The sequence below is a fragment of the Gymnodraco acuticeps genome, unplaced genomic scaffold (assembly GCF_902827175.1).
Source record: "Gymnodraco acuticeps unplaced genomic scaffold, fGymAcu1.1, whole genome shotgun sequence".
Classification (NCBI taxonomy): domain Eukaryota; kingdom Metazoa; phylum Chordata; class Actinopteri; order Perciformes; family Bathydraconidae; genus Gymnodraco; species Gymnodraco acuticeps.
The window spans coordinates 493-24,397 of NW_022992165.1; the positions used below are offsets into that span (position 1 = coordinate 493).

Here is a 23,905-nt window from a genome sequence, read left to right on the forward strand (position 1 = left end):
ATGTGCCATGGGAAGTTCAAAATAAAGGCGTCCCTTTTTAAGAAGATGTAATCTGTCAGTGTTTCACTTTTCATGAATGATATTGGGTTGTTGCTATTTGAAACTCCTAGATGACATACTGTAGAGAGAAGACTGTATAAATGTGTGTTGACAACCACAAGTTGCTTTCATGCATCAGATCATAAGTGCGCCTCCCTCTCTTCGCTGCAGGTGTACGAGGTGTTCAGTGTGATCCGAGATCTGGGAGCCATCGCCCAGGTGCACGCTGAGAATGGAGACATTGTAGCTGAGGTACGACATTTCACTTCATAAGAGCCGGGATCTGGACCAAGGATGTATTAAGAGAACTAGATTAAGTGTTGAAGGCGGGGCCCTGTTCATTTCTGTTAAAGTTACTCAGTGGCACAATAAGCCAAAGTGCTCTGACTCTCAAGTATAAAACTACCTTCATTTGGACCCATAGACATGCATACTTTATTTTCTTTAAGCTCTAGTTGACTTCGTTACAACACTTCTGGTCTCAGCTGTAGTTAAATGAATAAAGAGCAAAAATAATTCTTGATTCTACTTTCAGTGCATTTCACATCTCACAAGGACCCAACCCTAAGGGCTATTCAAGTGTTGAACTGGGTAGTTGGATTAGCTGCGAACAAATTATCTGCTCATTTACAGACGTCTCTTTCCCAATGTTAGTCAATGGGGGGAAAAAGTATTTTTGGGCCCTATGACGTCATGTGACTAACACAGCGGTAGCACCACCGTTTGGCGATTATGAAAAAATTACTTCAGCGCCTTTTCACTTCCTGAGGAATTGATCTAGACATGAATACATCATGGTATTGAGTCAACCAATGAAGTCTTAGGCTTTAAGTGTCGATGCATGCACATTGACAGGACTCAATATCTCCCGTTTCCAGGCTGATTTGTTTGTTTGTGTTTAGGAGCAGCAGAAGATCCTGGAGCAGGGGATCACTGGGCCTGAGGGACACGTGCTGAGCCGCCCTGAGGAGGTAAGACAGGTTCAGCTCTGTGGACACTGACCACCTCAATCTGGTGTGACTTTGGGAAGTGAGAAATCAATTAATCTCTTGAGTCCTTTCCCCGCTTCGAAGGGTATTTGACCTCTCCAAGCTTCCCCGCTGTTGGCCTTACATTGTTTGACAGTTTTACACTGACGCATGGGTTTCTCGCTGCCTTGGCAAATACTTAAACATCCGCTTCAGATCCACCTCCATATATTTAACTTGAACATTCCTGTTGGGAGCACAGAGGCATTACAGTTAAGAGCACATCCTTTCCATGCATCATGGTTGTTACCCATGAACATTGAGACGGTGGAACAAAGTAGTGATTGAAATATGAAGTGTGACTTATGGCAGCTGCGTTTAAAGATTGAACTGTCTTCTTCTAAAGGAAGGTTTTCTTCAAATAAAATAAATTGCATGTATTGTCCTCTGTGGCTATAACATGCTTTCACTTAAGTAAGGTAAAGTAATAAAGGGTTTCTCACCACCCTACAGGAAGTTGCCATGACTGAGCAATTCCTGCTTAGGTTAATCAAATATTGATTGTAATCCAAGCTGTTATTTTACGGATTTAATAATAGTGTTATTAGCAACGTTGGTGGTTGGGCAAAAAAGACAACCAAAAATATGTAATACAGTATGATCCAAAAGAAGAGTGTTCTTCCTTCTTGGAACACTTTGTGTGTCACATAAATATCACCATCCTGCCATCTCACTTGTCAAAATAAATTGCCAGGATTCTCTTAAGTGTTTTACCTTGTTTTTGTTGCTATGGATGAAAATCAGATTTTAAAGTATCAACACACTTGAATGAACATTTTAGAAAATAGCTTTCTTCGCTTTCTTGCCGTGTCATTACCATGAATATAAAGATCCTGTCAGGAGCTGGTTAGCTTAGCTTAGCACAAAGATTGGAGTTGGGGGGGGGGACAGCTAGCATGACTCTGTCCAAAGCTCAATGGACTACATAGCATATTATCCCCTCTTTTTCAGTACATACAAAGAACAAAGTGCGGAACAAGTCAAAATGATGAACTCTCAGTCCCTTCCTTTAGCTGTTTTCCGTCGTTAAGCTAGGCTAGGCTAGGCTAACCAGCTGTTTCATAAATGGTGTAGGCCTACAGATGAGAGTGGTATTCATTTTCTTTCTTTTTAATCTCTCGGCAAATAGCTAATGTCTACCCAAAATGATAACATTTTCAACATAATTCTGGATCTACTCTCTTAAGAATGTTGTCCAAAGGCTGTTTACGAAGTTCATGTTGGCCAGTTTTTCAACTGACTTTGATCGACACTTTATCTGTGTATTGGTCTTGTGTTTAATTCCTAAGAAAGTCTGAAGTATTGTTTATACAAAAAAACACTCCGAATGTTTTAAAGTTGGAATTGATGAATTTTCCATAGCACTGGGGAAACCGTAAGAGCTGTGGAGGTAATATTTGTAGGGAAATGGAGATGTGGTGGTCAGTATTGAATAAAAAAGTATGTAGAAGTGGAATATCAAACTAATATCATCGCTCCACTTTCTGTTGTCCCCTCTCTTGTGCAGGTGGAGGCGGAGGCTGTGAACCGCTCTGTGACGGTGGCCAATCAGACCAACTGCCCTCTCTACGTTACCAAGGTGATGAGCAAGAGCGCTGCTGATGTCATCGCCCAGGCCAGGAAGAAGGGTGAGACTCAAAATACACAAATCAAATCCATCACTTCCTGCAATATGTCACCATTTAAATGGGACAGATCCGATTTCAGAAGATACCTACCTTGTTTGTGTTATTGTTGAAAAGAAAGTCACCTAAATATATTGATTTCACATTTGGTATGCTAAATTAAGAAAAGTTAATAAGATGCATTTTTTTAATGTGTATTTTGGTTCCATACCCATCAAGCATGGGCGTCTCAAACAACCATACCTTAAAAAAAAATCAAAATAGCCTATTAATGTCTCTTTTCCAAAACTAGAAACCAAAGGGATGAGCCCTAAAACAAATCCTCAATCTACCCCACTAACACTGACAAACACATCATTTGTGGGGTTCCGCTATTCAATCTTAGGTTTTGGACTAGGAACTCCTGAAATAACTTGAAATTCAAGTGTATTCATGCGGTGTATCTGCCAAACAGAGACATCAAAACAGACACTCACACATTTTAGGAGTGCAGTAACTGGTGTTACATTTGGGATTGTTATTGCAGGCACTGTGGTCTACGGAGAGCCAATCACTGCGAGCCTGGGAACAGACGGCTCTCACTACTGGAGCAAGAACTGGGCCAAGGCAGCAGCCTACGTCACCTCCCCCCCCCTGAGCCCCGACCCCACCACACCAGACTATCTCAACTCCCTGCTGTCCTGGTGAGGGAGGATCCAAACAGGGAGAAATATCCTAATGACAAATTGGACTTTGTGTGACAACTTAACTTTCTCTTTCAGTGGTGACCTGCAGGTGACAGGAAGTGCGCACTGTCCCTTTAACACGGCCCAGCGTGCCGTGGGCAAAGACGACTTCAGCTTGATCCCTGAAGGCGTCAATGGTACTGAGGAGAGGATGTCTATCATCTGGGACAAGTGTGTGGTACGTATTTTGATACAATTTTTTTTTTAAATGAAGCCCATAGTAGGGCTGTTTCGAATGCTGTTAAAAAACATCTTAAGCTTTTATTGAGGTTTTTGAATCAAGCTTTGAACATTTGCTGTCATATTTTATCATGTCATCACAATTGTTGAACAAAATCCTCAATTTAAATAAAGGTAATCATCCAATCAAATCAGTTTTTTTTTTATTCAGCTTTCTTTCAAATCAGCTTTCTTTAATTCCTACAAGTCATCATTGCCTCCCTTTTTAAGCAGCAAGCATGAAAGCAGTACATTGATTGACCACACTAAACGATATTGTTTTTGAAAGGCTAAACGACAACAAATATTGGTTCAAGCAGTCTATCTGTTTTTTTCAAATGCATGTTGTGAATTTTCATTAAATGTTGATTTTCAGACTTTAAAGGGCTCTGGAATTTTAAGAAATGTCTGCATCGTCTGTAACAAATTTCACCCAGCATCTCTGAAATGGAGTTCTACAAATGGTATAACAAAAATATTTGTGTTGCCTAATCTTCTTGTAAAAAATATGCGGAAAAATGCAAATACACAACATACAAAACAAGGAGCAAGAAATATAGATACCATACCATATATGTAACAACAATATCAAACCAATCAAATAGTTAATGTTTTGCAAAATCAAATGATTGGATTTAAAATAACCAGAAAGATATGTCTGTTTTAGTCATGCTATTCACATTTGCATGTTGTCTAACTCATTAGCATTTTACCTTTATTAAATGCTAACAGTAGAGCAATTTGACAACACACATGCACCGGCAGCATGACACAGGTAAGAGGGGAAATCATCGCAACAACCATGCACACACAAAAATGAATATCCATCATAACACACATAAGCATATGACTGTGACTGAAGAACATAAAAGTCCGTACTGAGCAAGAATGATTGAATAAACATGTGGAAAAGTGATGGCACGGAGTAGATCAGATCTGACAGGACTAAATGAAAGTGGGACAGTGGTTCCTATTCTGTTCTCACTCCCAGTTCTGATTGATTCCAGGTGACGGGTAAGATGGACGAGAACCAGTTTGTGTCGGTGACCAGCACCAACGCAGCCAAGATCTTCAACATGTACCCCCGCAAGGGCCGCATCGCCGTGGGCTCAGACGCCGACCTGGTGCTGTGGGACCCCGACGTCACCAAGATCATCTCTGCCAAGAGCCACAACTCGGTACCAGCCTCTCTCAGAGTTTCATAACTAATAATATTTACACATGCTGAGACCACCTGACGTCAAATATTGATGTGTGTTTGTTATGTGGTTTCTGCCCACAGGGCTTTTTTTTGAAAAATTCAGAGTCAGACATTTTGACATTCTCAAAATAGTGGATTCTTTTAAATGCTTCTCAGGTTACTGGTGTTTTACATTCAGGCAGCAATAGCCCTAAAAATGAGTGAGTAGCTGAAAATAATGCAACTAATTTTGACTTATCCACAAGGTGCAATAAATATATGAATACTTTTGATGGAAACGTTACTCCAAAAGTTAAAAAAATACCAAGCAGGTTAGTGATTGTCAATGATATGCATCCTAAATTCGTACAAAAACATTTATTTAGTTTTAAAATAAATACTTTTTTAAAATATTTGATTGATTATTAGAATCCAGCTAATATTATTCAGGACCATCAGAACCACTGATTTATTTTTGCACTTTTGGTTGTATCCACGTCTGACCATTGAACAGGGTGTGGGCCTCACACAGCGTCAAGGGAGTGATGTCATCCTTAAAATCTGCCAGGGAACTTGACCACATCGCTTCTGATTGTTAGGCGGATAATTCTCTCTGTGTCTGTGTCTGTGTGTGTGTGTGTGTGTGTGTGTGTGTGTGTGTGTGTGTGTGTGTGTGTGTGTGTGTGTGTGTGTGTGTGTGTGTGTGTGTGTGTGTGTGTGTGTGTGTGTGTGTGTGTGTGTGTGTGTGTGTGTGTGTGTGTGTGTGTGTGTGTGTGTGTGTGTGTGTGTGTGTGTGTGTGTGTGTGTGTGTGTGTGTGTGTGTGTGTGTGTGTGTGTGTGTGTGTGTGTTACTGTGTATGTCCTCGGACTCCGTTTGCTGCAGCCCATGTTCTTTAGTTTCTTTTGATTCCGCTTGGTCAGAAAAATGACCAATGTTCAAGGGAGAAACTGCTCATTTTAAGTGTGTGTCACAGGATAGCCCAGCCTTCTGGTGATCTCATTTCAGGCTCTCAGACTCCACCAGCTTGCGATGACCTCAGCTCCAGTAGCTTTTAGGAAAGAGCATTCATACAGCGTCCAAATTCGTCACACAGCAACCTCCACTCCCTCCCTGTCCACACACACCCAAACAGCCAAACCCCTCACGGGACCCTGCTCCTTCATCTCCTTCCTCTTCCTCCTCTGGCCCTGAGAACTGAGATCTGTTTACCACATCAGGCGTTTTATTTTTGCCTAGCGAATCGCTTTCATCTCTGTTCGAGTTGAATCAGTTAAGCTCCTTTCACAAGTGCACTGTAATCCATCGACATTCTGCCAATTGTGTACGGTGGCGTGCATCATCTGTGATGATGGTGGGAAATCAGCTGGAGATGAATCAGCTTTAAATGTGTTTCTGGGAGGATTTATCTTCATTAGTAGTTTGAAGTACAAGCAGCTGGGAATCAAATGATTTACCTAAATTCAATAGAAGATTCCGTTACTTGTAACAGGGTTATTGCCAATACTATTTTCTTACTTTTTTGGGTAACTTACAACCTAATACCATATTACTTTTCGAGTTATTGTTCCAACTTTAGGGGGATACATGTGACATTTCTACTAAACTAATTTTTCCGATTATTCCAGCACCACATGAACTCAGCATCCAATTATCATTTGGAGACTAAAATCTTAAAGGCGTACTTGAGATAACAACAAACCCACACAAACTGAATTGACCCACTTTCATCAAAAACTAATGTCAAGGATAGTGGATTCATTATGTACTGAACTGTCTTTGTGTATGGAATGTGTTATATTGAGATGTTCACACTTCATTTTCGCACACTTTATCTATCTTTTCCCTTCTCTGCAGACTGTGGAGTACAACATCTTTGAGGGCACGGAGGTGCGCGGCGGGCCTCTGGTGGTGATCAGCCAGGGGAAGATCGTGTTGGAGGAAGGGAACCTCCACACCATCGAGGGCTCGGGACGCTTCGTGGCCCGCAAGCCTTTCCCCGACTACGTCTACAAGAGGATAAAGGCTCGCAGCAGGGTACCATACTCTAGTTTTCTCTAACATAAATTATAGTTAGATAGGAGGCAAAGCTCCACACCCAGCAATTTCGAAGGATTAATCATTTTTAGGACTTTTGGGGATGAAGCAGCTTTTTAGAGATATTTCTTGTTTATTCTCACTGCCATGAATGTTGTGTCCTTTTTTGCATCCAGCTTGCTGAGCTGAGGGGTGTACCCAGAGGTCTGTATGATGGCCCAGTCTGCGAGGTGTCCGTCACCCCCAAAACCATGACCCCTGCCTCCTCCGCCAAGAACTCGCCGGCCAAGCAGCCCAACCAGCCCGTCCGTAACCTGCACCAGTCTGGGTTCAGCCTCTCCGGTCAGTTCTGATCAGCTAATTTATTGTGAATGTATGATATATATTTTATTTTTCCCCCCATCAATCTACCACTTTGATCTACATTTTTTTTCTTAATAAAAACGAACTCTTATCTTGAATATTCTAAGTTATTTGCTTATAATATAACCCCCCCTCCCCTGGCTCTGGTTACTTACAATGTCCTTAATACACAGACAAAAATAGTTTTTGGCTTTTTGCTTTAAACTTTTTAAATACATGGCTAATTAACCACAGTTTGCAATTCATGTCTGTTATGTTGGTTTAATTGAAAAGACAAAAGGGAATAACAAACTTCTATTTTGCACTCATCTACCTACAGTTGTAAAATGATTACACTACACAGCATGATATCCCCAGCATTAGAGAAAGTGCACTTCTGTACTTTTGAATAGTGCTGCTTATTGGTACCATGGACATCTACTGTATGAAGTGAGCGAAGGACACCATTCAGCATCTATTTTTTGCACATGGAAACGTAAAGCGTTCCAACACACCAGCATTCAGGAGAGAGAACATTGAACCAAATCCAATCCATCTGAGTCACTGCAAACTATTGGATTCTCTCATGGCATGGTTACATGAAATCCATAAAGAGTTCAACTAAGGTAAACTCTGTAATCACATTATTGACCTCCAGCTAATTTCCATCACTTTTTCCCCTGACCCTGCCTGCTTGGCGGTGCAATTCAGCAATCATATCTTATTAGTACTCAAACACCAGTGTATATATTGTAAAATACATGTTATATGTTGTAATTAAATATGCACATTTTAGTTTGAACAATATTTATTCCATTTCCTATTATTTTATCTTTTAATCGACAATGTACCTCGTTTAAATATTGCACATAAACATCTCCCTTCCTGTGTTCATATAAATATGTTTAATATATTTTCAATTTTTTTTTCAAATGGAGCAACTGTCACAAAAGCAAGTTTCTCGCAGGATAAAAAAAGTTCTGATTTCTGATAGTCAGAATTCTGAGAAAAAAGTCAGAATTCTGACTTTTTTCTCAGAACAAAAATCCTCCCAACATTTTTTTTATGTGGCCCTAATCCTCTTCCGTATATGTCATCATCATTTTTCTCTCCTTTTTTTGAGTTAAAAAACAGATGCAAAAAAATATACACACCATGTTTTAAATTCTGTAGGTCTTAGGTTTATATTAAACTTTGTTACATATATACATGCAGGTAAATATTACCTATTATTAAAGGTGTATGGAGAAATTAACCTGGATTCACATGTAAGTAAACAGGTTATGATTGCTCTAAAAGTGATCCTAACAAAAAAATATCACCTGAAAAAGCACATTACTACCATACTTCATAGAATTAAATAAAAACACTTGAGAAGGTTATCCTGGAGAAAATAAATAACAAAAAATAGATGCTATTAATTTTTTCCGTACATGCCCCTTAGGGCTTCCGTAGGTTTGACCAAGTCCAGTGAACCAGTTGTAAAATATATGGAATTCCCCACATACAATTTTAAAGGTCACCTATTATGCTAAGTCCACTTATGTGTTTTTGTTATACATCAACATGTGTCCCCTCTGTGTAAAGAGATTCTGAAGGTTTCAGGAAAAAAGATTCTCTCTCTTTTTGTCCTGATCCATTTATATAAAAACCTGTCTGAAAATGAGCTGATCATATTTTGGCCACTTTATGATGTCATAACGATTTTTTGGCTTGTGTAACCATTAGCCAATCACCAACCAAGGTAACCCCCCCCCCCCCTTATCACCTGAATCTCCTCCTAGAGCACCATTGTGTTTTTTTTAACCAAATATCTCTCAGAGGGGCGTGGGGAGGGGCTCCTATTTTCATCTAAAGTAACAGACAGAGAATCAGCACTTTTGAAACAGGGCTGAAACAGAGGGGTTTATGGGATACTGCAATGACCTGTTTGGTGTTTCAAGCCAAACACTTCAGAGACATGTTTTGTATATCCGAGACCTATAATATATCGATGAAAAACAGTATGATAGGAGACCTTTAAAACAACCAAGTGAAAACACAACTTTGAATACCCATCTTTCCTCTTGATCTCACAGGCGCTCAGATGGACGACAACATTCCTCGCCGGAACACCCAGCGCACCTTGGCCCCCCCTGGCGGCAGGGCCAACATCACCAGCCTGGGTTAGGGGTCCGCCCTCGGCCACTTAGGAGGAAACAAAGACCGGAGGACGGGTCGGCCGACAGGAGCTGAGGGGTCAAGAAAAATCACGACACCGGGAACCAAACCCTTCCCAGCACCGGTCCATCCGTCAGCCTCCATCTTTCCCCTCTCCTTTACCACGTACCCTCCTCCCCCTCCCCAAAACCGGATCCTAGAGGACACAGTTAGAAAAAAAAATGTCTGCCTCATATGATGAAAAAATGAAATACTCCTTATTTGAGCACTTTTGACATTATTTCGTTTTTTTATACCGTACTTTTCTCCCTGCCATTGTATTCTTTTAATGTTTTTGTTGTTTTATTAGGGGGGTCAAGTGGGACTGAATTAAGAGAAGAGGAACATTTTCATGCAGGATGTTCATTGTGTTTCTTTTCATTTGGGGAGTGGTTTAAATGGAGCATTTGTACAAAACTAGATTATCTTTCCTTGAATAGGTCAAGCTGGATGATTGAAATTGTCTTACAGTTAATTCAGGAGGCAAGAACAGAGTATCTGTGATTTGTACTGTGTTGCATTTGAATTGCTTCCCTTTTCAGTGCACCGCCATCCATCACACACTGCTGCGATCCATTTCCAATTGATTATTATTAGCCATGAGGTCGGCCTTGAGGTTAAACAAATATTTGATTTGGGTTATAGACTCTGGCTGCACTGGCTCTCATCTCATGTTTCCCTTTTGCTAAGCTAAATAAGTAAAAAACCATATTCCATATTTGGCAGCTGCCTTAGAGCTTGTGAGTGTTAGGAGAAGGAGCTTTGGCAGGTAGTAAATAGAGCTTTATGCCTCGGTTTTTTTAAGCGTTAGGCCATTGTTAAGTGGGAGAATTGTAGGAAAGATTTAGGGAGGAAAGAGAAAGTTGTACTCGCTGTCACTTCAAACCTTTCCTTGCCTTATTGTCTCTTAATGCCGTCCTATTAGATAACTCTTAGAGGTGCGGGAAAGGTGCCATTCACTGCTACAAATTCCCCAGTTTGTTTCCTGTAATTATAACGGTTTTGATAGACAGCTGTCAGTCAGCCGTTAACTGTCCCATCACCAACCAGTGCATTTACATACAGAATGTTTCTCCTCCTCCAAATGTGACTGTTTTATACTCATCCAAATCCCTTTTTCTTTTCCACTCTTTATGTGCCTGAACCCACAGAAGTTATACTGATAATCCTGGTAAAATAGCCAGGATAAACCGATTCAAGGGTGCCAGAGTTTGTGCTTTCATAGGGCCTATCCTACCGGTAGAGCCCCTGAAAAGTAGAAAAATGCTCGATATCTTGAAATGTTTTAGAGTTTTTAACTTGTTGTCAAACTGCTTTTTAGTGTCATTCTGTAACTAGGTGCCTAAGGGCTGAGCACTATTGATTTATGCTTGAAAGTAGACATGAGCTAATGTACTTTTGTGCAGTGTTAATGTGTGAGGAATGGGACACGCACAGCAGGCTCCTGTAAAGCACTGTTTACTGTTGTGGACTTGACGTTTTATTTTTTACGTGATCTGGTTTTCATTAAGCCAAGCAACTGATTTCCTGTGTTAGTTCTTGTGTCAACAAGGTCTTGGCCACCAGTCACCTTCTCTCTGCAGGCTTTTCTCCCTCCATGACTCGACACGGAGTAACAGGCTCACAAAGGGATCAGGGGCCTCTTTACAGAATCTCATCTCGGTTTAGGATGACATGCAAGAAACATGTTTCCTAACTACTTATAGGGATTACAAATAAAAACCTGAATTGTAGTATTTACTTTGAACAGAACTATTGCCTACTAAGTTAGGATGGCATATACTCTGTCCTAAATGTAAATGAACAGCACTGCTGTCTGTATGACAATGAAAGCAGGGAACGTATCAAATATGATACATGAAAGGCCACTCCAACCATATGACACTTATTTATTAGGAAAACGTGTCTCTTTTTTCCCTCCATGAGAGCACGGCTGATAGAGCAAGTTCTAGCTAGCCGATGACAAGTGAGAGCAGTTGATATTGTGGCTGATCCGTCTTGAGTACATTTTAATCAAATATTCAGGCAGAATCCAATGTACAGGTATTAGGATTTCTTAAGACAAGATATTAGATCCAAAAAAAGATGGGACATGGCCATGAATTAAGCTTTTCCTTCTGTGATAGTAAGATAAAATCATATGTTTGAAACTTAGGACAAGCAGCTAGGATATTTTTCTGTAATGATGAGGCCCCAGTTACTTTAACTCTGTAGGCTATGTATACTACTAACACAGACTTCATTTTAGTCAACAGGGTGGTGAAGAGCTACTTGTCGCTATAGCAGCACATAAGAGCTTGCGTTAGCTTTACTGAACCCTGACTCACACACATGCATACTGTAGGCTAGATATAGCCTACACCACGTCTGTTTGCTTTCATACACACTTTTTAAACTTTCCCTCTAATCTAACTGGAAACGTATAGAAGACAAAGTCTTTCAGTGTTACGCATGGTGTATATGTATTTAAAGAATCCACAGCAGGGGGAATGACAGCATTCAAATATGTGACAAGATAGGAACGGGAAATGGAAACTTCATTTCCACGGCAACTTACTCATCACACAACAAGGTGTTAGTCAGGAGTGGGGAATTTGACCCCGACCAGCGACTTTCACATTAATCTACACTATTTCTCTCTGCTGCTTTAGGCGGGAGAGTATGTGGGTGGAGATTTAGGAGGCGAAATCCAGCACACAAATACAATCTGGCAGCAAACGTAGCTCTTGATAGAGTTATAGCATGCTGCTTGTATTTTCCGCGTCACTCCTTCCTTTCAGTTTGTCTTTATCCGTCTTCCTCCCTCCCTGCTTCCCTCCCTTTTTGGCTCTTTTAATGTTTCTGGACTGGCTGTTGCCGGGGCGACAGACCCCTCCACTCCTGCAGGGTTCTGTTTTTTTGTTTGTCATGGCAACGCTTGTCAGGTCGGAGGTTGCCATATGCAACCAGTGCTGACCTGGCGCTATTAGAAACAGCTTTGCGCCCACACACAGGTTTTTATTATTATTCTGTGACAGTTCTGCACCATTTCGACATAATCCTGTAAGCCTACTGAGTTACTTGGAATCCCCTGCTGCTTAAAAAGGAATCGGTTAGAAATAAAAGCACTACAGACTGTAGATGAAACACACACCACTAAACATCAGTTGCTGTGATGCAGCACCCTTGCCTGGAGAATTGACAAACCATCCGTCAACACCGGCACCCCCTCCCCGTGTCCCATGCCTCCCCAAACGTACACACACTAAAACACACCTCCTTTTAACGCTCTGTCGGCTGGAATGCTATTCTATGCCATATTATGCTAATTGTTTACGAGTGATATGTATGTAGTGTACGCAACGTGCTGCAGGCTGAGAGGAGCTTCCTTTGTTGCTGTTGAACACCTTCTTGCCCCCAAACCCCCTCGCCCCCTCTGTAAGCCCCCCACCCCTTGTGAAAGTGAAACTGTGTGATGGTATTTGTCTTGGTGGCTGTGGGGTTTCTGGGATGCTTGCTCAGTATGGAAAAAGAGTCAAATCCCATGGATGGTGATGTAAAAAAACAAACAAGAAGGACAACAAACAATAAAAAAATGAGAAAAAGGGAATTCAATCTCTGTTTCTTTTGTTTCCGACATAAAAAGCTGCATGTAAAACTCATTAAATATACTTACAAAGTGCATTTCAAGAGTACTAGAGTTCAAGAGTATAGTCCCCGGGCGCTGTACAATAGCTGCCCACTGCTCCTAGTACTAGACTCCTGGTATGGGTTAAAAGCAGAGCATTTCGCTGTGTGCTCTGTGCTCTGCATGTGTGACCACTAAAGAGGGGTTTCATCCCTCCCAATATTAGTATTATTACTACCATAAGCATAATCTGTCACTTTTTAAGATTGTTTTTTTGTTAGGTTTTATAGAGCATATCAAAGGAGAGGCAAAACAATGGAACTACAGTGTTTTTGGCCCCTGGATGTGCTGTTTGCATGTAAGCTATTACAGCCTACTAAATGTAATTTAGTGTAGAATTCAAATGTTGTTTTGGACGATCTATAAACAAACACCAAGCTCTCGATCTGAGCTGTACGGAAGCCCTGAGAGGCCAGTGAGAAGCATTTTTCTTCTGGTGATCCATTTTCTAAGTTTGATCTAAACACTTTTATTTCCTTTGTTTATCACTGAAGAACAGGTTTAAAAAAAAAAGGTTTTGCCAGATTAACAGAATTTGTTTTCTTACTTGCCTCAGGGTAGAAACAATCATGATAGGAAGAATATGTAGCAGATGAACAGTGCAGCTTGAAGCCTTAGTATTCTTGAAACAATGTTGAAAGCAGAGTTTACTTTGTGTGAAATCATACGCCCTGTCTTTTGTTTGAAAAATCCTCAATATAGGCTAAGCAAAAGGCCTGCTAACAGTTAGCTGCCACCTCCAACTGCGGCTTGTAGTGTGACCATGGCAACCACATAAACCAGAGAGGGATGACACAGCAGCTGATAAAACTGGAATCTGAGTTCTTGATTGATATACCTCCAAACATCAGAAGAGAAACTGTGAGAGCAGAGCAGCATATACATATATAGCCATCTGGTATGAGACAACAAACAATGTTTATGATTCTAGTTAGCAACACTTATTAATAGGAAATTATTATTATTGTAATGATGAATGCCAGCTGGACAAGACAATCAGGTCCCAACAAGTTGCTAGTTTTAACCACCAGTTTGCAAATGTAGCTTTAAAAACACTGCAACTGGGTGGTAACATCACAGTTCGTTTTTATTACAGCTTACTGCAGTGAATCAGTACCAGGAGGAAGCATTCAGTGTTTGTACACTAGAGGGCAGTACTGTCATCTTGTTCACTCACCACTTTCTGCTTTTTCTGCCACTGTCTGGAGGAGGGATTTCCTTTTCATACTTCTAATGAATGAAAAATGCCAACAGTTGTTAGATGACAGATGATAATTTTCTCTGGTCCCCTCCCCAATCTGATCAATGATGACATGTCATCGTTTCAGCGCTGGTTGTCTTGGTGGTGCCCAGCAAACAATGTGGGCTTCGTAAATAATTGGACAGCCTTCTGGGGAAAACCTGGTCTGATTAAGAGAGACGGCATTCATCCTACTTTCTCCCTGAGGTTTCTCCCATTTTTCCCTTTAAACTGTGGGTTTTCTCTGGAAGTTTTTCCTTGTACGATGTGAGGGTCTAAGGACAGAGGGTGTCGTATTGTCATACTGATATTTTGTACACACTGTGAAGACCACTGAGACAAATGTAACATTTGTGATATTGGGCTATATAAATAAACATTGATTGATTGAAATAAATAAACATTGATTGATTGATGACACATCTTCTGCACTTACAATTACAGTAATACTCATGTTGGATCAATGCCAAATTTGCCTGAGTTAAAGTGTGGGATAAGTGGTTAGCAACTATTAACCTGCCAGGCCTGCTCCCATGAGCGTTAAAGTCAAAATCCCCCGCTAGATTCCTGCTCTGTCATGAATTAAAACACTTCCCAACCTTATTGTACTTCAGAGGCTCTTTCATGTGCCTTCCTCAGAGGAGAGTAAAACAATGTCACTGGATGAGTGGACTGTTTGAGATTCAAATGAAAAGTATAATTTATGTTTTCTCTTTCGGCTTCTCTTTTTGGGTTTTATCCTGGCTTGCAGTGTTCAAAGGAAAGTGGTTAAAGGCCAAATTCTTGTTCTAATGGTGAGTACTCACCATAGAGGCCAGGGTTCGAATCCAGCCTGCAGCCAAAATAAAAAAACAAAAATCGTTCTCAAGTTCACATGTAATTTCCTTTGGAGAGATCAGCATAATTTGTCATCCATACAATTATTAAATATGCTGTATATTTTGTTGTTAATCATGTGTCTTTGTGACACATACTACAGTGTATTACCATAGACCAGTGGTTCTCAACTGGTCAGGCCTCGGGACCCACTTTTTCCTTAGTCAATACATCGCGACCCGAAATTTTGAACCACTCAAATCTATTCAACAAAAAATCGTGCAGTAAAATATACTCTTTTCAGCATACATTATTAATTAAAGTGAAGTACAGTGCATATATCCCTTATATCCCTTCACATAACTAAAGTATGCTTTTAAAAAAGGTTTAATGAGATGATGGAATCAAAGCTGAACCATATAAAAAGGCACACATGCTGAAAACCCAACCCCAGCAGGGGGTCTGAGGGGATTCTCCCCCAGGAGATTTTTTGAAATACTAACATATAAACTACCCATTCTGGTACACTCTGAGAAGAAAATAAATAAATCTATTGCTACGCGACATATTAATAATATGTTATGCCATTGTTTGTTTTTCACTTTGTTCTGACAGCTTGCTGCTCCACTCAGAGAGAAGAGTAAAGAGGAGATAGTCTGTGTGAATTACTTTAAATTGTGGGTAAGGGTAGCCCTCATTGTTCTGTGACCTGTCAATCATCAAACCGGGGGTCATATTTCATTATGTGTTCATTTGTATCTGAAGTTGTACCCATGGATGTATAAAGAAGAGTTCTACTGCAAAGTTATTCTCCGTGGGCAAGCCCGCCTTAACCTGCCATCAGGCCCTGGGGCTGATAGGTTTTGTAGGCCCCCTATTTAAACAACAAATCAAAGTCATTTATAGCCTCGGCAGGCTCTGTGATCGCACTTCTCCACTCTGCTCTACACGCATCCCTCATGTATTTGTCCGGTTGCCGTTGGCTCCCCTCTAGAAGTCCTCGTCGTCCTCTCCATCTCCTCCAACATTCCTCCTGTCTGTTTTTCCTCCCGCTACTCCATCGCTATCAGAACCAGACGGCCTACTTGGCTCAGAGGCCCCGCGGCCGGCACCGCTGCAGCTCGGTACAGAACTCATCTGTCCTTCCTCCTTATCCTGGTCTACAGGTTTAAAATAACATGTAAGCTTCCAAAACATTTGTAATAGCAGCTTGTCTCGAAACTACTTTTCCCTCAAGAATTTCCTTTTCCGAGCGCCACTCAAACTTTTTCTTCTCCGACATTTTCTCCTAAACAACCTTCATCTGTCACTCAATCACTCGCAATTTGAATAGGCCTACGTCACATGTGAAACATATTCTCATTCTGATTGGCTGTTAAGTGGTGCCCACTGACTGTTACGGAGTCATCATTTTTGAGAAAAATCTCTGGAATCCATCGATCTGATTGATTAGCGGAGCAAATGATCAAAATACTACGGAGGGAATATATTTTCGTTTGGATTACTGGTCTGGGGGAAGCTCACGAGTGTGTGTGTATATATGTGTGTGTGTGTGTGTGTTTGTGTATTTTTGCGTTTGTGTGTTGTGTTTGTTTTCCGGGGAAAACACTCACGAGAAACACCGGCTGTTGTTATGCCTGCTGTGACGTCAAGTTACTCCGTTCTCCGCTTGTAATTATGCCGTTACAAGCTTCAAAGTTGTATTTATCATCTGAATTTGCCGAAACAAGTTTAATATTCTGAAAGCCAAGACTTTGTTTATTTGAAACCAGATGAAAACAAACTGTAACGGACCCTGCCGTGTTATCTATGATTACTATACACTTAGGCCTACATTCATAATGTCAGCGGAGGGAGGGGAACAGCAGAACAGCAGAGTGGCAAGGGAGAGCTGTCTTCTTCCCTTTACAAGCTTCAAAAATGTATTTATCGTGTGATTTTGGAAATAAAAGTTTCATATTCTGAAAGCCAAGACTTTGTTTATTTAAAAAAACTTTTTAAAACATCCGAAATAAAAAACCTTTTTTAAAAAAATTTTTTAATTAATTTTTGTATTGGCTCATGATAGGCCCCTGATCTCCGTAGGCCCCTGGGCTTCAGCCCAGGTCAGCCCGTGCATTAAGGCGGCCCTGTCCGTGGGGACTTCCGGCAACAATCTTGATTCTGATCAAAGGCCAGAAGACTCGGAAAAACATCAGCAAAGATATTTTATTGAGAAGATGATCACTACGTGACAGAAGTTTTCAAAACCGTTCATGGTCTCCGGTACTTCCAGTCCAACACCTACTGCATGCACAGCGTTAGAAAATCGGGCCTTCAAAATAAAAGTTTGACTTTTTTCCCCCCCAAAAAAAAAAAAAAAAAAAAAAAAATTTTTTTTTCACTCACACATCTGCGACCCACTTTTGGGTCGCGACCCACCAGTTGAGAACCACTGCCATAGACTGTGTATTACCTATTACCAAAGGAACTCAGTATCGCCCACACAGCCCTCTAGTGGCTGTTCATGTCACATTGACACAGTAGGATCCATTGCAAAGCTTTTTTCCATATTCACTTTTTCCATCATCTCACCTTCATGTCAATAGCCTCCACCCATCCATTTTCTATTCCCACTTCTCCACATTCAATGTTTCTATCATCCCAAGGCAACTATTCATGATCACATTCATAAATATGGACGGCTTTAAGTCAGATTCACCTGTGGCTACACATGTTTGACTTCAGGGAGATAAGGGCCTCAACTGGCTTCAATTTTTAACTCAGGTCTAAACCAGATAGACTTACAGAGGACTCACTTTATGGATACACATACAAAAGTGTTGCTGTAAAGCAGTGGTTCTCAAACTTTTTCTGTCAGGCCCCCCCTTTGGAGAAAAAAAAAAGTCGGGCCCCCCCCCAACACAAATAGTCAGGCTCAGTGGCGGCGCCAGAGATTTATTTTGCGGGTACTGTGGGGTAGCTTGACGTTTCATAGAGGGTGCTCAAACATTTAGGGTTTCCCATTAATGTACGAGGCGCTACAGAGGAATTTTCTACTGCAACACTCCCCACGCATATACACAATGTACCCGCGACTGTTACAATGAAGGCTCGATAATCAGCTCACGGCATATAGGTGTAAGTAGGGGTAAAGTGCTATTTTTATAGGTGGTGTGTGGACCTCACATAGGGGGGTCCTCACCTCCTCTAAGGGGGTCCTCACCTCCTCTAGGGGGCTCCGGGGGCAAGCTCCCCCGGGAAGATTTGTTTTTAAATATTGAAGTTAAAAGCATCAATCTGGTGCACTTTGAGAGCAAAATGAAGAGATCTATGGATACCTCTCTCAACACAGAACTGTAAACAGATGTACTATTTCTTTATGGATATTTTACAAATCACCCTTTTAAACTTTATTCTTGTTTTACTGTCATAGTATTTCATACCTGTTTTTAATGTATTCTCTTATTTTTGTATAACTATAATGATCATATAAACGTGTGCCTCGGAAATAATTGTTTACATTAATGGTGACCAAACGTTTGAGACCCACTGAGATAACACTGAGAGTCCTTTAGCTCAGAGTCTCTCAGTCTGACAGGAGAGGACTCTCCTCCACTTTGTTGTTGAAAAAACTCCTTATATCCGTTGGCGTAGCTCGCTAGCACCAGAAGCTAACAGCAACGATCTCCGGTACCGGTGCGCTCTCTCTCTCGCTTGCGCACGCACACAAAATGGCTCGTTCCACACACACAGAGCCAAGCTTTAATGAAACACAGAGACCCAGACGTAATAGTACTGTATCATATTATTTTCGAATCAATAATTTTTGAAAATATGATTTTTTTTTTATCTTTAAAAAAAAAAATGTAATAACCATTTTTCCTCCTGGTCTCTCGCGCCCCCCCTGTCATGCCTCTGCGCCCCCCTGGGGGGGGGGCGCGCCCCCCACTTTGAGAACCACTGCTGTAAAGTAACAAATTACATGAAACAGAGTTACATAATTAAATCTAAAATACATGTAACTTATCAATTACAGTTACCAAGAAAAACTATGTAAAACTATTACAGTTACTAGTAGGCCTACTTTTATTAGGATTAGGTTTATGCTCTATTATTTTTTAGCTTTATTGCCAGTTTAAAACATTACAAAAATGATTAACATTTTCATAGCTTTTATGAAAACATTTAAAGTGTTTAATTATTTGTTAGGGAAACTAGTGATCTGTATCCGTTTCTAGAAGTTACAACCCCAACAATAAAAAAGCGAGAGACTGCACGCAACAATAAAGAACAGGAAATAACATTGTTTTAAGTTTCGGTGCAGAAAAGGTAAAACTGTTCATAACACTAACAAATACAAAAAGAAGGATCAAAAACATACTGAACTGAACAGCAGGACATAAATATCAACGCTATTAATAAGGAGATTAAGAGGATGCTGAACTGTAAGGATGGGTAAAACGCTCTTAAATTAAATGTGTCCATGCAGTACTGAAGCTAATTTTGTCAAAAAAAATAAACAAATTGTGAAGTCAATTACTGCGCTTTGACTTTGCGGGGCACTGTGGGTCAAACAAACCTCTTTGCGGTGTTAGTGCACCTAATTAGTTTGGGATTTTCTGATTTTGAATAAATTGAGGAATCAAAGTCAAAGTTAAGCTTTTAAATACCTGATAACAGAGTTAGAGTTTCTGCACTTCAATCTAAGCCTCCCACACTCTCCTTAACCTTAGCAGTCTGTTGGCCCTGATCCTGTTTACATCACGTAGTTTATGCCTCTTCTGCGATGTATGTCTCTCCCATTGACATCAGGACAGCAGATAGCTTGCACATCTTCCGGCGCAGACTGAAAACTCATCTCTTTCGACTCCACTTCGAGCGATATAATTATTAACAAAGCACTTATACTAATAAAGGACTGGCTTATTTAAAGCCAGTTGAGTAGCACTTGACATGTTTGGCTCTATGAAACCTGATGTACTTATATGATTCTGTTTTCTTCAAGGTTGTGTCTTCCTGGTCGAATGTACTTAGGCCTATTGTAAGTCGCTTTGGATAAAAGCGTCAGCTAAATGTAATGTAATGTAATGTAATGTATGTTTTCTGCCAACTGAGGAATGAAAGATGCATTCAGCTTTAATACTTTTGCACAATCACAAGGTCGACTCAAACTTTATACCCAAATCGTGAAAAAACACACCGTCAACACTGTGTTTATTTAACCGTAACACTTACAAGCGTCTTGATTTTGTTCGCACTTTCAGACTACATGTGAACACTGACCTTTTCAAGCTGAGTGGCTTTTTAAAAAAAAACAGTTCAAACAAGACTTGTGCTTGTTGCTCCCGGAAGACAAACTGTAGCTATAGTACACACCAGAGCATACATTTTTTCAAACTTCCACTGAAAAAGTATTGTTATGTTATTTAATGAAAATGCAATGTAAAAGCTGTTTATGTATTTCTCAGAAAAGTTGTTCTTGTGTTCAGTCACTGTATGGCACTGACCCTGGACCTGCAGATACAACTTCTGCTTCACTATCAATGCAACAGCTGCAGGATGTGTTCTTTTTTTAAAGATCAGCAAGGACCTTCCCACCCACACAGGTCATTCACCTATTGTGCCTGATGAGACCCCCCCCCCCCCCCTCAGGTCTAAAAAGCTAGGAATACTTTGAGTTTAGAATACCAAAACTCTGCAAGATGCACATAATCTGTCTCTAAGGGACAATTAGTGAAAACCCCTATGTAGCATTCCTTGAGTAAATTATTATGTTATTTATTTGATTCAACCGGCTTCAGCGAGGTGTCTTTTTGTTGTTGTTCTGGGGGATGTGGACTCATGTGGACTCATCTGGCAGAGGTTCGGCGGTTTTCGAATGCTCTTCTAGTACTCTTCCAGTTATCTTTGGTGACTTAACTGTAAATGTCCACTTGACATTACATACAGTTGTTTTACTGTGTCTCAGTTTGCTTACTTCTGTTTTTCTGAGTGCAACTAGGCCTATAGGTCAAAAAGTCGAGTGTTGAAAGCAAGACACTTCTCACACTCAGAGACGGCCATCTTGGCTACGTTAAAGGAGTTTCTCCGCTGAACTCAGCACTCAAAGAATAAAAGTTATACAAAAGGGATTTTAACTATTACATATACTAGGGTGAAAAAAAAACAAGTTTAATTTTTTCGGATTAATAGAGATGTCTGTAGTGATTTGGTACCGCAAACGATAACGTTGCTAGCTAGCTAGTTAGTTAACCGCAACAATAATCAATTCTGTTGAGGGCTCAGCAGTTGTGGGAGATTTGAGACAATGCTATACAGTTCAAATTCACACTGTGCAGTTGTTCACAGTGTAGGCTACAACATGACAATGTACTAAAGGAAGTAGTTGATTAAATAGTATTGATGAATGCTGTTGCAATCAGTATCCATGGCAGGGATGCCTTTTAACTCTTATTGCTGCCCAAGGTGGAAGGGCATTATAGGACTGATAATGTTTCAGGAAAAGAGAAATGTTGTCCTTTTACAATTATAACTGCTATCCAATCCATCCAACTGAGTAAATATATAATGGGGAGACAGTTTAAAAGAAAAATATGACCTTGACTCAAACCTTCAGAAGCACTTTCAATGATAAATCAGGAACCGTAAAATAAACTAGGCTACTGAATTTCTGCTAGTAAAAAAGAAACTGTCACCTCCAAAGGACACAGACAGTAAACAACATAGTGTGGAATTCTGGCGTCCACTTTAACATTAATACCATGAAATGCCTTTGCAAAAATGCTACTTACTTTTAGCACATTTGCACAGACATCACTGCAGATACTTGCAATATGAAGAACTTTTGCACATGACATTCATTAAGCAGGAGTTGAAGGATTTGGTGCAGTTACTTTCTTACATTTCTTTCGAGTTACTGTTGGGAACATTTCTGAGAGTATCAATAAAATGTAGAATTTATGCTCAGTCCCAAACTCAAGAAAAGAACGTCGGAAGTTTTGTGGAAGTCTTCCAGCTTGATGCATAACTCATTGTAAATAATGAGGCTCCTTTGACTTCCCGACGCAGCTCAATTCTTGTCATCTCGCTGCTCTACATTGTTATTAATCATGATCGCCGTTTCGTAATGAAACATCACTTTGCTAAGTTAAACTGCACACGCTTGTCTTTCCAGTAATGGGCGCCTGAAGCCATTTATCATAGCACCGTTTGCCTTAATATGACAGCTGCTGCAGCACTGTTTGACTCTTGTGCTGCTTTTTTGAAAATGAGAGTGGAATTTCCCATATATTATTTATGGTAAATCAGATGCATTAATTCCCATAAATAATATATGGAAATATGCTAATTTCAGGTTCATATTTGCATGTTGTGCTTTTTACTCTGGCATGTTTACATGTTTTAATGTTCAAAATGGTCCTTTTACCTGTGCTGCTGCTGCACCTCTTTCACCCTCTGTCTGAACCGGAACCCAGTTTTCTTTGATTGGTTAACTGGCCGGCTTTGTTGTGATTGGTACAATGTTTTGGAGTGCTAATCCAATAGGAGCATGGGTGTTATATCACTAAGTTATGGAAGTAAACAAAGGACAACAAGGAGGTGTTTCAGGCAGGTGTGTGGGAGAGATACTCCCTGTGGCGTGAACTTTGTTTAGCCTTTGGAGAGCATTCACACGCACACAAACCTATAACACTATATCTATACATTGGATCCTTTATATGAAACACTACATTAGAGGGAAAGACTCGTAACCAGAGATATCTGGTTCTTACAGGACAGTGACAAAACTAAAAAAATATAATGCATTGCTGTAGATTAAACTTCCACACACATAAAGGAGTTATAATTAAAGTAGTAGTAAAATGCAACGTACACATTGATGCAGATGTAATGAATCTCATAGTAAAAGATTGACGGGTAACATTTTAAATGGAAAATCAATGTTTTTTATTATGAATGCTTGACTTACCTGTAGTTGAGTATTTTCAGAGAGTAGTGTTTGTATTTTCATATAAAGTAGTCATCTGAATACTAGTGTCCCTGTAGCCATGTGTTACGCACCATTAGCTTTCAAGGAGAAAGGCAGTGTCTTCTGTGAATTTGAACAAAACTGAAATATGTAAAGTGAAGAATATGTAAGTGGGTTTGACATTCAAACATGAAGAAAGCTGTCCCTGGAGATGCAAATGCATTTTATGTTCGTTCTCTCAGACGGAGATAATGTGTTTTTAAGCCTTAGCGGTAAATGTCATTGTATTTACTTATATATTATATTCATTGCATTCAGTCATGCCCCTCGAAGGAAAAGTCAACACTTCGCCTTCAGCTACTTGTTGCCTAACACGGCGTAAGATCGAGTCCCTGGCTGTATAATCGCACACAACGAGAGCTGCTGTTATATTTGTCATTGACAGTCATGAAAACATAAAGTGTGGGGTATGCAGACTTTAAACATACTTTATCCCCCGAACAACAACATAATACCCCCTTTTTTTAGCACGACAACGCAAAACAAATGTCACTTTCTATTGTGTCCTTACCTTAGGTGACAAAAACAAACAGTTTGTCTTCATCCCTGTTATGTCTGAAGGTAGAAAAGTGTCTTTTAATCCGAGCACACCAGCTAAAAACAACAAAGGATAATAGATCAGAAGAAACGTTTGACAACTTCTTACAAAAGGATCAGACAACCGGAACATGTTTTGAAACTATTCATCAATGTCATGTTTCTTAATGAAATGCTGCCGTTATCTCGACACTGGACCACACAATGTTTGTTTGTGGAATTGTGTGATATGGGCTTGCTAA

At 40.2% G+C, this 23,905-nt stretch overlaps 1 protein-coding gene across 1 annotated transcript; it reads left to right on the forward strand.

The window, feature by feature from the left end:
- Positions 1 to 210: 210 nt before the first annotated feature.
- LOC117538717 (dihydropyrimidinase-related protein 2) lies at positions 211 to 12,981 on the forward strand (the record flags this gene model as incomplete). Its single annotated transcript, XM_034204621.1, is given in 9 exon segments — positions 211 to 291; positions 942 to 1,010; positions 2,575 to 2,695; positions 3,219 to 3,375; positions 3,454 to 3,595; positions 4,644 to 4,814; positions 6,672 to 6,851; positions 7,028 to 7,193; positions 9,272 to 12,981. Coding segments are annotated over 9 exon segments (1,179 nt in total), but the record flags the coding sequence as incomplete, so codon positions are not given.
- Between the last annotated feature and the right edge of the window lie 10,924 nt (positions 12,982 to 23,905).